General features: G+C 30.6%; 1 protein-coding gene across 1 annotated transcript; it reads right to left on the bottom strand.

The window, feature by feature from the left end:
* Positions 1–1385: 1385 nt before the first annotated feature.
* On the bottom strand, positions 1386–4949 carry LOC112695566 (probable protein phosphatase 2C 34). Its single transcript, XM_025747947.3, has 6 exons — positions 4592–4949; positions 3250–3538; positions 2826–3134; positions 2624–2741; positions 2306–2529; positions 1386–1714 (listed from the first exon to the last, which is right to left on the bottom strand). Exons 2-6 carry the CDS (start codon positions 3481–3483, stop codon positions 1502–1504), a joined length of 1098 nt encoding a protein of 365 aa, XP_025603732.1. The 5' UTR covers positions 3484–3538; positions 4592–4949; the 3' UTR covers positions 1386–1501.
* Positions 4950–15283: the final 10334 nt, after the last annotated feature.

The raw sequence follows: 15283 nt of genomic DNA, 5'->3' as shown, positions 1-15283 counted from the left end.
GATGTGAATGATGCAACATAACCTTCGAAATGATCCAAACACCAACGTTCTTCAATATATGTATATAAATTCTTGTAAGACAATTTAATCCAACTGAGAGATTTGTCTTCTCAAGTGGAGTTATATTCAATTTCCATTTTTTGTATCTGATACATGTAATTAGTTAGTTCTTAATTTCATTTTCCTTCTTATTTGTGCTCCAATTTTCGTAGAAAAATCTGCAAGTTTAAAATAATCTTTGTAGAATTTTTCAGCTTCTTCAAGCGTGTTAAAAGTTATCTCAACCTTTGGAACAAATTGGTCATCAACATTGAAAATACATCAAAACCAGTCCAAAATAAACCATATTAGAAATGAAAATACACCAAAACTGGAAACGAAATAGATTTATCAAAATTATAAAATCAGATTCAGAACTTGTACATTACATTCAAATTCAAACTATCAACTATGCACAATAACTTTCACAAACAAAAACAAAATGATTCAAATATAGAATAATAAACTACTAACAAAACAATAACAAATTCATCACAATAATAATTCAGATTCAGAATTCGTACATTACATTCAATTCAAACTATCAACCGTGAACAACAATTTTCACAAACAAAAACAACATTATTCACCTACAGAATCATAAACTACTAACGAACAACATTAACTAGAATCGAACCACACCTTAGCCATTTGATTCGATTCAAAATAATAATCCACTTCGCTCTGGTTCAATTGACAGTCTGAATTTGAATCATTCATTATCTTCAATAACGAAATAACTATTCAAACTTGATTTCACAGCTTGATTTAAAAAATTTTGATCCAAATTTTCAAAGCAGATAAAAGAGCATTGACCTTGATCAAAGAAAACGCAAAGAACGAAGAGAACATAGAGAAGGAAGAGGAAAGCAGAAAACGCAGAGATGGAACAGAACGTAGAGACGCAGCAAACGCTGAGAAAAATCGAAAAAAAAACGAAATCTGCATGAAAAATGTAGTTATATATTCGTGTGTTGAGTCAAAAATTTGTTAGAGATGGTGGCACGTGGAGGTGAATTAGGCAAAACTACTTGTTTGTTTAAATGAGTTGTACGTAGAGATTAATTGTTTTCTTTAAATGTCTAGTTTATTTGCTAGCGATCGACTTTTAAATGCAACTCAGATCCGCGATAGTTTAGTGACTTAGTCTTTAGTTTGTCGGGTTAAAAAATACCAAAAAAAATTCTAGTTTCCTCTGTCGACCCCCAATTTACCAAAATTCAACTTTGGGACTAAAAAATTGGTTTGAACTTGGCTCCTTTCTCCATGAGAAGGAACCAACTAAGAAGCAAGTTGCAAGAAACAACCTAAACAAGTAAGCGTATTAGGTTGACAAAAATGGGACGAATCAGAACCACATAATTGATATACACAATTTCCTTGATCAAATATTCTACCTTAATGTGAACGAAGGTTACATGAATCCCCCTCCAAAATGGCTTTGCACATTTTAAATGATAATCTATTTTAGAGTGGCAAGTGAGGTAACTTGGTGAGGTGAAGAAGAAGAATGGAAGAAGAGACAAATAGCTGAAATGTCATCCATGGCTATCCCCCGCCTCTTGCGCTTCCATGCGTGCGCCGCGCACTCCACCAATCGCTTCGCCGACTTTGATTTCTCCGCTGTTGATGATACAATGTCCACTGCTTCTTCATTGGAGATCACATCCCAAACCTACATCATCACAAACACCAATCAATCAACATGTCTTTTATAATTTGATGTTGATATTATTGCTTACTAGTTCAATAACAATATGTTCTAAGGTGCTATAGAACCAAGTTTCTTTTCTTTCTCAATTCCACCATATCTTTTATATAAATAAAGTGATGGACCTGTCAAACAACAACATAACTGTTGGGTCAACCGTTGAGAACTCTCAACTACTGGGAAGATTTTGAGGAGGAATCAAATGAGATAACATAAGATGAGAAGACACTACATCCAACAATAACTGATCAAGTCTCGTTCTTCCTTGTATCAATAGAATCCATGCTTTCCAAATTTTATAACAAAAAATTCGACTAATCTGCCCTGACCTCACCAAAGTTCTTAAAGAAATAGAGATTTTTAAATGTTCCCTCACGCAACAGTCTCTTTTGGATTTGAATAAATTTTGTATATTATTTAAAAAAAAAATCAACTAGACACCTATGGATTACATGATTAGAAATTATTCATTCCAAAAACTTAAACGGATCGTAAGAGACATGTAAATGGTTATATCAGTAACAAATATTAACATGGAAGGAGAAGATTGCATACCCCATCAGTGGCTAGCACAACAAACTGGTCTTTGGTGCTTATATGTCTGTGTGTGACCTCAGGTACTGATATAATACCATAATCTTTGATGCAGTAATCACCAAAAGCCCTCGACATGGCGAGTCCCGGCGAGTCCTCGTCCGGCAGCCACACCCTATGCACCCCTGGTTCATCATGTAAGCAGAACACCCTCCCCTGGCACTGCAATATTCTCTCTGCCTCCTCTGCAAAAATCATGATCAAATCTTGATAAAAATAACATTGGACAATAACAGAATGATTCATTGAAGAACACTTTAAGCTTGAAACAACACTAACGGGGCAAATTGGGCTTGAAATCAACTGTTAATTGAACTGGAACCAAACTTCCATCATCTGATGATGTAGCTAACACAGCACGGGAATCACCTACATTTGCTATAACGATGAGTTCACCCTGCCAATTACACTTTGCAACAACTATGAGTTTTCATTCTTCAAAACAACTCAACAATTGAAAGCTTTTTTATTTAGTTTTGACCTGTCTAACAACTGAAAGAGCAGTGGTTCCACTGTAAAAGGAGTCGATCTTGCGGTAGCGAAAGAGTTCTTGATCAATGGCAGCACAAGTCTTCAAGTAAGAGTGCTTCCATATGTTGAAACGGTTCTGCTTCTTCTCTTGCTCAACATCAATCTCAGGATCAAGAGGAGATTGTGCAAGTGCCTCCTGCCAATTGCATAGCAAAGATGATGGCATTGTCTCTCTCACTTTCTTTGCCACAAAGTGACCCCATGGCCCATGCCCATCAAATATCCCACAGAATATCATGTCCTCTTGGCACCCATATTCCTATAATCAATCATCAGCACAATCTATTAGCAAAGTTGCAAAATTTATTAGACCCCATGAATATGCAACAAGAACAGGAGTGAGATTGTGCATAACTGCATATATAATTATATACCTCCCAGACTACACAGCAATCTTGGTTCACACCTTTCTGGCCTTTCTTGGAAAAGATTGAGGCATAGTTCTTTGAACCATCAACATTGACAGTGCCGGAACTGCATAGAATCAAGTCATTTTTCTTGGCTTCCCTTGCCATAGCTTCAGCAGCATCTCTACCGACACATCTGCCAGAACTTTTTCCCTTCTTCCACCTCGCCAAACCATTCAACATAGAAGATAAATGCCCCATCACCTCTCAAATGTGTGCTTCTCCCTCTCTTATGTGTTGTATACAGTATTAGAATCTGTGCATTCAAAACGTACAATGGTTATGGCTTACATATATACTAATATACACAACAGTGCTGAAGTAGTAGACTAGTAGCTGGTATAACTCTTAAACAGAACAGCACATAGAAAAGGAAAGAACTTTCTTGGTTTTTTATTTGCTTTATGTTGAAATAAAAATAGAAAGAGGAAACAAGTTGGGAGAGAATCCGTGACTGAAGAAAAGACAAGGTGTGAGCCAGAATGCTCAGAATTTAATATCCATGGGGTGGAAAAAAATAAGCTAAATCCAGAAACATTCATTCCTACACTGAATTTCAGGAATACACTGTTCACAAGAAAGAAGATGAAATTACAAAAATACTCAGAGAAAAGAAACAGGGAAGCTCTTCTTAAAAAAATAAATAGTTGCCCATCATCTCCATTGATGGGTTCAAAGAGTGGTCCATTCAGGAAGAAACATATTCCCCTGGCTTTATTGGAATAACTAAAATAAAAATTGATTTCATTTTTCTTTGCATTGTCATAGGATGATTGGCTGTCATTTAAAAGAAATATATTAATGTTGTGTTGAACAACAGAACATTATAGAGGAAAAGTTAATTAAGGATATTAGATTCTGCATACGAGGACCTGAGAAGAACAAAATTTCCAAGAATATATATGACACAGAAAGTCAAAATCCATATATACTGGAACATGTCCAATCTCCCAACACCACTCTTCCAACCTTTTGAAATTCAAAGGTACCAAAACAGAACAGAATAGAATTAAATTCCACAATAAGTGAAAAAAAAAAAAGAAGAAAAAAGTACAAAAAAGAAATATATATTGAAGAATTTGTCGACCACTACTTCCAGCTCAATTCATTTCATCAAAGACAGGACAGAAACATCTACAGAAGAAGAACAGTTTTGTTTATAAGGTCCTGATCCAAATTTGAAACACCCCATTATTGCTTTAAGATAATAAACACAGCTTCTGTGTCTCTCTATCCATATCCATGAAACAAAAAGAAGATAGTCGCTGAAAAAGAGAGCAAAACACATGGATATGCAATAAGAGACCACCTTAGCTTAGAGTTCTTTTGGTGTGTGACAAGGGAAGGGAACTAGAAAGGGTGAATCTGAGGGAGGAAGTGTGATGGCCGGAACAAGAGGAGGGAATTCCGACAAGGATAGTAGCTGAAACTTTGAGAAAGAAGAAGAGGTGAGAACGGATCAGCATCCATCATTGTGTAGCTTTGTTTTGTTCGCTTCTTCTAGTCTCTAGCTTCTTCACCACCCTTTTTATCCACACCACATACACAAGAGACCCCAAAACTATAACAAAACACTCTTCTTTTTAAGTGCTACCTTTTTGTTTAGACACCGCATTAATGCGAGATGCTTGTATATCGAACTATTTTTCTAAAGCAATTATTCTGGTTTTATCTAAGTTTAAATTTAGGAAAATTATAGGTAAACAATGAAAATACTAAACAATGTGAACAATAAAGATATCAGATGTTCATTTTATTAGGTGTACGAATGATTATTCTAATATTAAGATTTAGATGGATAATTTGGAGGTATAATATATTTTTATTTGATTGGTAGTTATCCATGTTGTTTAAGAAAGTCATTGATTATTTTACTTATTTAGCATAACCCTTAAATTTAAGCTAAAATAAAAAATCACAATGTACATATAAAATGAGACGATTGCTCACCTCAATTCTCTCTGGGGTTATAGTTGAGTTTATTTAACTTGTGTCTTAAGAATTAAGGTTAAGATGATAAATTAAATTTTTTTTAAAATATAAAAAATTTAAATTTTTAATGTATTTATTTTTTATCTATTAAATAAAAATATTTAAAATATTCTATTAATAATCATCTTATTAGGACACATATTAATTAAATCGCAGTTATATTTAAGTTTTTTGATTCAAAGAGGTATGTGGGTCTTTTTCCTTTTACTAAATATGGAACTCTATGAAACTATTCTCTTCCTGGCAAGTCATACAAGGTAAAAGTTTGTGACTATAAAAGGGTAAAAGTGAGATCCCACCAATTTCCTACATAGGATGAACTCAATTAGTCTAGTGAATTTGATCACAGTAACAGTTTTTTTCAAAAAAAAAAAGGAAATTCAACGCATGGGTTGCTTCTTAAGAAATGATAGTCTTTAGATATGTTCATATCACAATATTGCCCTTCTTGATTTTTAGTTGGCATGATATTATTGCTATTATACAGTAAATAATATGCCAAAAGAATCTATGATGCATGCCAAACAAAAGAAGTTGTCCCCATGCAATGTATGTATGCATGTGTTCATTTACCCTATCAGCGTATTATTGAGTTGCCATGTTTTTTTTTTCCAATTTCCCCATATATATAGGATGATGGTTTTTCTTAATTTCTTTTTTAAATTCAAAAGTGATATTTTTATCTTTTCATTTCCAATAATGTAGATAGATATATGGGGTATGGGCACACAACAAAGGGAATCTTTCAGTTGAGTACAAACATGACCATTTTTAGGACACGTGTATTATTGGTGTTTGTTTATGACAATATGCAGAGATCAATTAGGGAATTATTATGCCCAATGTATTATTGCTAACCAAAATGTTTCGTAACAAAAAAATTAACTACAAACAATAAGAATTTATTTTATTATAATATTTATTAAATAATAAATATTAAATAAGATAAATTTTAGTTATTTTTCTAATATTACTGGATTACTAATCAATATCTCAAAAACAAAATTAAAGGGGGAATGAAAGACCGTTTCCCTCACAATTCTTGGCATAACTGCTACTAATTAAATAATTACCAGCAGCCATATGTGTTCTGGTGGTTGGTGCTTACACACAAAACAATTAATAATTAATAATCTACAGCTGAAAATTATACTGACAGTGATGCAGCCACAGGTTACAGCGATCATAAATTATTTTAGACTATATATTATAAGGAAGAAAGCATTTGCAAGTATATGTATATAGGGGTAAGAATAAGTATATATTTTTCGAATGTTGGTACATTATTTAATATGTATTAAAATATGATGCTTAATAATTTTAAAATGCGATGAGCTTTCCTTTTCAATCTAAAATCCGTTGACGATGCTAAAAGAATAAAAAAGAAGTGCTATGTATGTAGTATTGGGGTAGAATGGTTCCGTTGATATTGGACCAATACCGCCCAAAACCTTATCTTAACATTATCATCATGTGATTAATTTACATGAATTCAACTCATATATACATAATTACATAGCGTATTACGTATGTATATATGTATAGTTGGCAATCCAAAGGAAATAAAAAAAATTAATTTGTTTCAATGGGGACTAGCTCATGAATAGAAAGAAAAAAAAAAAGAATTTTATATGATTCCAAACTACGTCTAAAAGAATAGTTTTATTGAGTTTACGTCATATGATGACAGTAAAGAAAACAAGTCCCTGCAATTTTCTTTAAAATGGATAGCAAATTAGCAATGCAAACTAGGTGGAATGTAATTCTCACATCAATAGTTCCCGGCCTACTTGACTATCAAACATGTGATACGTTCAGTATATATAACTCGATTGAAATCCGAAAAAATATCTCGATCTTCCATGCCATCAACGTATTCATTTGAAACTGACATATCGCCAATTATTTCAATTACTGTGTTGTTCATAGAGAAGTAGTGGGGGTATCTATAGCTATAAGCTAAGGTCTCCTAAGCATAGAAAAACTTATAATTAATACAAGACATTTCATAATTTGATAGAACTAAAATTATTCATCATAATCCCTAATAATGTTATTATATACACAACACTCAAAATAGATAAAATTCAATTGCATTTCTCAGAATAATTTATTATAATATCTAATGCTAGTGTATATCACTAAATATTCGCACACCAAATAGGATTAGGCCAGGACAACAAAAGTTAGCAGTTTAGCACTTGTTTCATTCCACAACAGCAATAATATACAAATAAATAATAATAGTGAGTGAGGCAACACCATTGTATCCATGCATTGCCACCTACACTATCATGTTCAAATTTGTGTTTGATTTCCAGTCCAATCCTACCTAGCAAGTAGCAAATTAAAGCTGATATGTTTCAATCACTCACTTCCATTGCATCTGTCTAATCTAGTAATCTCCCCTCATAATAATATCTTCAACAAAAATTATTTCACTTTAATTTTTACCTTTTTTTGGCTGGACATACACCACAACACAAACATATACCTACAAGCATAATATATAATATATATATACAAAAATCAATTATTTATATATTCACAAATAATAATTAAGTAATTTTGAGTGTATATATATAATATGATTGTTATTTAATTTGCAGAGTGTGGGTGTTCGGCCGGTGGCAACGGCAAAGAGCAGCTAAGGTTCGTTTTGGATGAGGTTCAATAATATATTTGTATGGGGCCGGGTGTGTGTTTTATTAGGTGAACAAAAATACAATGCAAGAACTTCCAAACATACATGCATGTTGGCACGGCACAGCAGTGGTCATCCATCAGCCTCTGAACCCTACACAAGTACTATAATTATTATTAACTGCATAATATATGTTTGCAATTTGCAGTTAAAAAATCAAATTAAAGTAGACCCCACTTAATTAACATATATACACTAAACTCATCATCAGAAAATGTTACTCGGCCCCTTCAAAAGGGTGATTTGATGGATGCATGGATGGGACCGAACCCATCTACCAAGTGTGGAAGCTGACTCAGCACTCAAACTAAGACTCCAATAACTTCCCTTCCTATTTCAGTAAATCTCTATTTTAATATCCAAAATTGATGCGATTGTCTATTTTGGCCTTTAAAATTTGAATTTTTTATAATAATCTTTTAAATTTAAATTTGAACATCAATTTAGGTTTGAATTTTTTTAGTAATGAATCAACAAATAAAATGTTAATAGGACAAAATCTTATAATCATAGACGATCTAATGATTAAATGACATAACGATATTTGATTTTGGATCTCATTTAATTCCTGAAATTTTAAATTTTTCTTCCTCTCGATCTACATCGTTCTTCTCCTCTCGCTTTCCTTTTCTATTTCCTTGTTCCTAAAATTATAACTTTTTTTACTTCATGATTAACTATCTATTCTTTCAAACTCTTAATTTCACTCTAACATCTAAAATTCTAAACTTATCAATATAAAAATTCCTCAATTCAGCAGAACTAAGAATCTTTTCGCTCTCAAGTCTATAAACAACTTAGCCTTTCTTGATTGCTTTTGCAAGAGCGCAACCTGTTTTCTAGCATTCTTACTCAATCCAATATTCTCAATTGGAAAAACATTTAAGAGGGTTGAAATTTTTTTGTTCAAACCATGAAAATGGCCAAAATAGAATAATTCTGAAGCAAAAGCCACAACTTATTACACAATTGAAAAAATAAGTTAAGATTAACTCAATTTGTTTATTTTCTGAGTTAGTTATTGATTTATTGTTTATTTTTGTTAATTTTTTAACTTATTATGTGAGTTAATTATTTTTTGAATTAATTAGTTTATTGTTATTAATTGTTTAAGTAAATCTTAATTTGTATATTTTCTGACTTAATTATTAAATTATTATTTATTGTTGTTAATTTTTTAAATTTATTATTATCTGAGTTAATTAGTTGATTGTTGTTAATTGTTTGAGTTAATCTGAACTTGTTTATTTTTTGAGTTAATTATTGACTTATGTTTATTATTATCAATTTTCTAAGTTTATTATTATCTAATGAGTTAATTATTTTCTGAGTTGATTACTTAACTATTGTTAATTGTCTGAGTTAATCTAAATTTATTTATTTTCTGAGTTAATTATTGACTTATTATTTATTGTTGTTAATTTTTTAAATTTATTATTATCTAAGTTATTCATTTCTGAGTTCATTAGTATTGTTTTTTGATTTATTAGTTTAGAAATTATTGAATTTAAATATTTAAAATTATATATTAACTTTTAAACAAAATTTATAAAAAATTAAAATTTAAGTTTACTGTTAAATTTACTGTCGGTTAAATCTACCAATAGTTATTAATTTAATTATTAGTTGATAATATATTACTATCGAATTTACCGGAGAGAAATTCGATAGTAAATATTACCAGCGAAAATTTTTCAACAATAATTAGCGGCGAATAAAAAATCTGCCAATAAACAATTATTGGCAAGGTTTATTCTATTGGATTTATTCCGACGATAAACATGTTACGAGCGGATTTTTTTAGATAAATCCACCGATAAATTTGATGATATTCAACGTTTTTCTTGTAATAACTGTAGATGGAAAACACGCGCCTGAAGAATCGCAAAGGTACTCTATAAGTAGTTGAAAGACTTCGATTTTTCGAATCAGGGACCTAGAATTCTTGTGCTGGAAGAAGAAGGGTCAATCGGAGAGAAACATATGACGAGCTCAGTGGTCACGTGAGCGAATATTTGGACGAGTGCAACATCTGTCAAGTCAACCGTCAATAGGAGATAAAAATGCTTCTAACGATGATGACCTTCTGATCTCCGCCACAACGATGTGAATATAGCCCCTGAAGCCATTGAAATTAAACCAACGAATTAGGACTTTTAAAATTTACAAACACAGAGTAGAAAAAAGAAGAGGTCCAAAAATATTATCATGTCATCTAATTGTTGAAGAGTCTAACATAGTAAGATTATGCTACCTTGACACTTTATTTATTGACTCATCGTTGAAAAGAGTCGAAAAATCAAATTAGTCCTAAATCTAAATTTAAGAGACTGTTATAAAAAATTTTGAATTTCTAAGAGCAAAATGAATAATATTACGAATCTAGTTAACCAAAATGGAAATTTACTCCTTCGCACCTCTTACATTCTTCTTTTTTTTTAATTTAAACTTTAAATCTCATGTAATATTATTTAAAATTTTGTCAATTTAATTTGTCATTACATGTTTGGTGTTAAGTAGCTGTGTAGGAACAACATTTTGTTCATGAATACTATACCGTATGCAATGCGCCATATGAGTGATATGAGGGGTCCTCTAATAATGAATGCTTAACAACTTCATAATAATTAGTAGGTTGAGAAGAGTGCCACGTGATATGGTGAGGACCGGCAATCACGTGTGGGGAGGTGCACATCACACCACCAACAACATACTCAACGACTTGCAGGTTTGAATGGATCGTGCATTACCCCTTTTTCAAAAATTGGATTGGTCCACACATTCTTCCTTACTTTTCCATCTCCAATCCATCATAATTGTTGAAGAACTGGAACCATTAGTAATAAGTCGATTACTTTAGTCCACCAATGAAGGAGATATAGAAATCACTCTATTAATTACATTGTATCTTTGTTCTTGTCATTTTCCAAAAACAAGCTCTACACTTTTTATTAAATAATCAAAAAACAACTTTTATCATCAATCTTAAGTTCCTTGATGAATCTTAGAGTAAGATACTTTAAAAATGTTATTTACAATTTATATACGAAAATCAATTATTATATATTTATGTATAAATATATATAATTTAATTTATTTTAATATTTATTTTTATATTTTAATGTGTATTTTATATTAGTAGTTAATTGTAGTATATATTTAATATACTTAAAAATATTTTTATAATTGAAAAAACAAAAATATTTATGTGTACACAAAAAAATCAACTTTCAAATTAATTAATATATACTTATATATAAATATATATTATTTAATTTATTTTAATGTAGATTAGGTATTTTAATATGTATTGATTCTTAGTGTAAATGGAATATGGTTTTAACGGAAATGGGGCCAGGGTCTCCCAACAAAAACTCTTATTAAACGCAAAAATATAGACCAATTTTAAATATATAAACATTATTTTTAATGATTGAATAAATAATATCCTAGGCTCCTAGCTAAGCATTTTCAACTTTCATAATTCACAGTTTCACGCACTATGAAAGCACAAAATTTCTCCAAATCCAAAGTTGAAGAGTTTTTGTTCGAGTTTCGTTTGTTGCTTTTCCATAACAATATCAAATTTGTCATCATTCGTTTGTCCCAGTGGATTCATAGCTACCATCCCCACCATGTCCAAAGCTAGAATAATCATCCTTCCTAGCCTTTTTTATATTTTCTCATATGCTTTATAATAAAAAACGATACAAATAATTAATTGTTAGTTAATTAGGTTAGTTAATTCGTATTAATAATTAACATCAAGTTGTGGATATGCTGGCTCCACAGTTTGACCAATATATTGACGTGACTTTTACGTTCACTCAGTCACACTAGCTAGTGGAGTATTTTTTTTTTTCCCCTTCCTCTGTCATCTTCCAAGTGCTTCCGATCAAGTGCAGAATATACACAAAATAAATTTAAAATTTTAATTTATTTAAATTGGCAGATAAATTGATCAACCACAATTATACCAGTACCCAGATATCAAAAATTATTTTTATATTGGCTTAATTTTGGCGATGTGCATATTAGTGGTTCTAAGTTGAAATCCATTTTGGTCCGAAAATTTTTGACTGTCTCAATTTAGATTCCCAAATTTATAGTTATCCAATTAACACCCTCAAATATTAGATTGTAACCCACGTTTGCTCCTTGTAGCTATTCCGTTAATAAAGATCTGATGTGGCACGTTAAATTGACAGAGTGTGTATCTATGTGGCACCCAACTTGACAGAATGGAAGTGTGATGAGTGAATAACGTGGCAAAAGTTGAATGAACTTAATTTCTCGAACATATTGGGAAAAGAGGGGTGCAAATTGGGTTCATTCAACTTTTGCCACGTTATTTACTCATCACACATCTATTCTGTCAAGTTGGGTGTCACGTAGATACACACTCTGTCAATTTAACGTGCCACATCAGATCTCCATTAACGGAAATAGTTACAGGGGCAAACGTGAGTCACAATCTAATATTTGAGGATATTAATTGGGTAACTATAAATTTGGGGTCAAAATTGAGGCCGGTCGAAAATTTCAGAGGTCAAAATGAGTTTCAACTCCAATGGTTCTAATTGGTGATAAACGCGTTGGTAGTAGGTCAAGAATTCTCGTAGAAAACGAGCAATGATACTGACATCATACAAACTGCGAAAAATTGCAGATGTAACACGCGATGTTAGGGCTAAGAATGAAAATTGAATAGAATCATATCACATTTTCAAGTCTTCTTTCGAATTTAGAAGAGGCCAACTTTTTTTACCAAATCTATAAAGAGTTTTTAACAATTTTTTCAGTGTATTTTTTAAAATTTTTAGTGACAAAATATTTTTTATATATATCAACAATTACTGCTCACCATATCCATATTAATCTATAGACAATACAGCAAAAAATTTATATCAGAAATTTAAAAAACTACGAACATATAATGATGTCACACTAAAAATCAACATTTTAACAATAAATTGGATATTAAACAAGATATAGTTCTAACTATTGAATTTAAATATTTGATGAGCTGTTAAAAGCAACAGCTATAAAATTAAAAATATAAAATGAAAACATGATTTTGTTGCCACGAGTGTTTAGCAGTTATTCATATTCTGTTATCTATCTAAATTATTTAAAAAAAAGAGAGAAAGTATTAGATATCTACTTGATTTTTAATATATTAAATGCTTACAATGTTGTGGATAGTTGTTTTTATTTTGGTGTAGTAACATGTGAAAATAACCCATGGAAATTTAGAAATTTTGACTCTTGTATAGAAGCAAAAATCACATGACAATTCTCATTTTTTTTATGTGTTTTGTTTTTGTCAGGTTAAAAAGGAATAATAGCTTTTTAATAATTTCTTTGCAACCATTAACTTTATTTAGGATAGAATTATGTTTTTAGCATCTTTTTGTCTTTTATTTATTGTTTATTCAATGACACAAATTTAGAGAATTAAATCCTATTTTAATCTCTCGGATTGGTGAATTACACTGATTATCTTTGACTTTTCAATTGTCATAATTTAATTTTTTAAATTTAAAAAAATGTACCAATATAATGTAGTCCATCTTCATCCTCGTTAGTGAGATAACTCAAATTTTGTCATGTTGAACGTATTAAAATGATGTTATATACGTTTTGACACTAAAAAACTATTAAATCAATACAACTCGCTAATTTTAAAGAATCAAAATGAGACTTAACTCGAAATTTAGATGATAAAGGAATTAGACCAATCACAAATTGTATCGATTTTGCAAATAACTTACATAGTTTGAAGTGTTACATGAAGATATGTCCTAAAGTTAGTGAAGAAGACAAAGGAAAATGTGATAGAGGAGTACATGCACTCAATAGTAAATTTGATGGTGTTAAAAGAATTTGAATCTTTTAAATTTTAAATTTTTATTTTAGAGGATAAAGTGAGATCTCTCACTTTTAAATTTTTTTTATTTTTCTTTTGATCTTACTTATAAAATAAATAGTGATAGATTGTATTTTATCTTTTAAAATAAAATTTAAGATATGAAGGATCTAAATATTCTATTGCATTCTGCGAGATGCACAATTTTTTTTATATCTTCTCTAAGAGTACAAAAAGTAGAGGATTCACCATATGTAAAAGTAACACTACCGAAAGCACATCTTCAATAATATTTTAATATCAAAATTTTTCAGTTCAGAGATGTATATTATACAAATTTGACAATAATAATAAAAAATAGTATCTAAAATTATCCCATATAATATAATAATTTTATACACATATAATCTTTATGATTATATATTTATTATATTTAAGATTACATAATAATAATAATAAATAAAATAATTTTAAGCTATTTGGATTGTCAAAACGCGTGCTCATTAAAGATCAAAACTGAAATTAGTATGGAATGATTTACATGTATGTGGGCCGGGCATGTCAATACCAACTAACATTTCCATCATTACTGCATAGAGATATACTGTATTCGTGAGTGATGGATAATATAATTTGTGGAAATTCAATAAGTGAGTTGATGATGAAATTCAATAATTTGTGGATAATATAATATCTCATTCCAATTGCACTATTGCTAGCTACCACATAATAATTTTGCATGAAACTAAAGGGGACCTACCGACAATTCAACTCCAAGATTATATTGGCACTATAAATTTCTCCACATAAAACGTGTAACATTCATGTGCTACCAATTAAGATGCGGTATATATAAAGAGAAAGAGAGAGCTGAAATATACTATATACGTAACGCTCAATTTATTCCATGTGGCTTGTTTAATTTCCTCGAATTCGATCGGTGTGACCATAAAGTTTGTCTTATAGTTTCACATGAGCTTTGAATAGCATAGCATGAGCACAACTCATACCAAACATGCACAAATAAAATCAACAAAAATGTCCCGTGTCAAGATGCCCAACACACTAGTGCTAAATGATGATATTGTGCATATGCACTCATTTAACTCGTTTTTTAATCAAATTTAGAGCTTCGAATCTCACTTTGTAACAATTTATTAGTTAACAACAAATTTTAAATAGAACTGTCAAAACTGGGAGATACAGTGTAAAAAACATATTGCATATGCACATCATTCATTATTGTCACTACGTGACAAAATAATTCCATAAAAGTAGTTTTAGTTTAAATTGCTAAATCATGATCTTCTAATTCTGACCATTTTGCATGCACAGAAGAAAGCAAGGTTTAATTTTACAGAATTGGTAGACAAAGCCAACTTGAAAGCTAAGGTGCCTAAAAAATTCAAATGTTTTAGTACGTACTTAATTTTACA

This window comes from Arachis hypogaea, chromosome 6 (assembly GCF_003086295.3).
Source record: "Arachis hypogaea cultivar Tifrunner chromosome 6, arahy.Tifrunner.gnm2.J5K5, whole genome shotgun sequence".
Lineage (NCBI taxonomy): Eukaryota > Viridiplantae > Streptophyta > Magnoliopsida > Fabales > Fabaceae > Arachis > Arachis hypogaea.
The sequence above is the reverse complement of the archived record's forward strand: the minus strand, read 5'-3'. Positions and strand labels throughout refer to the sequence as shown.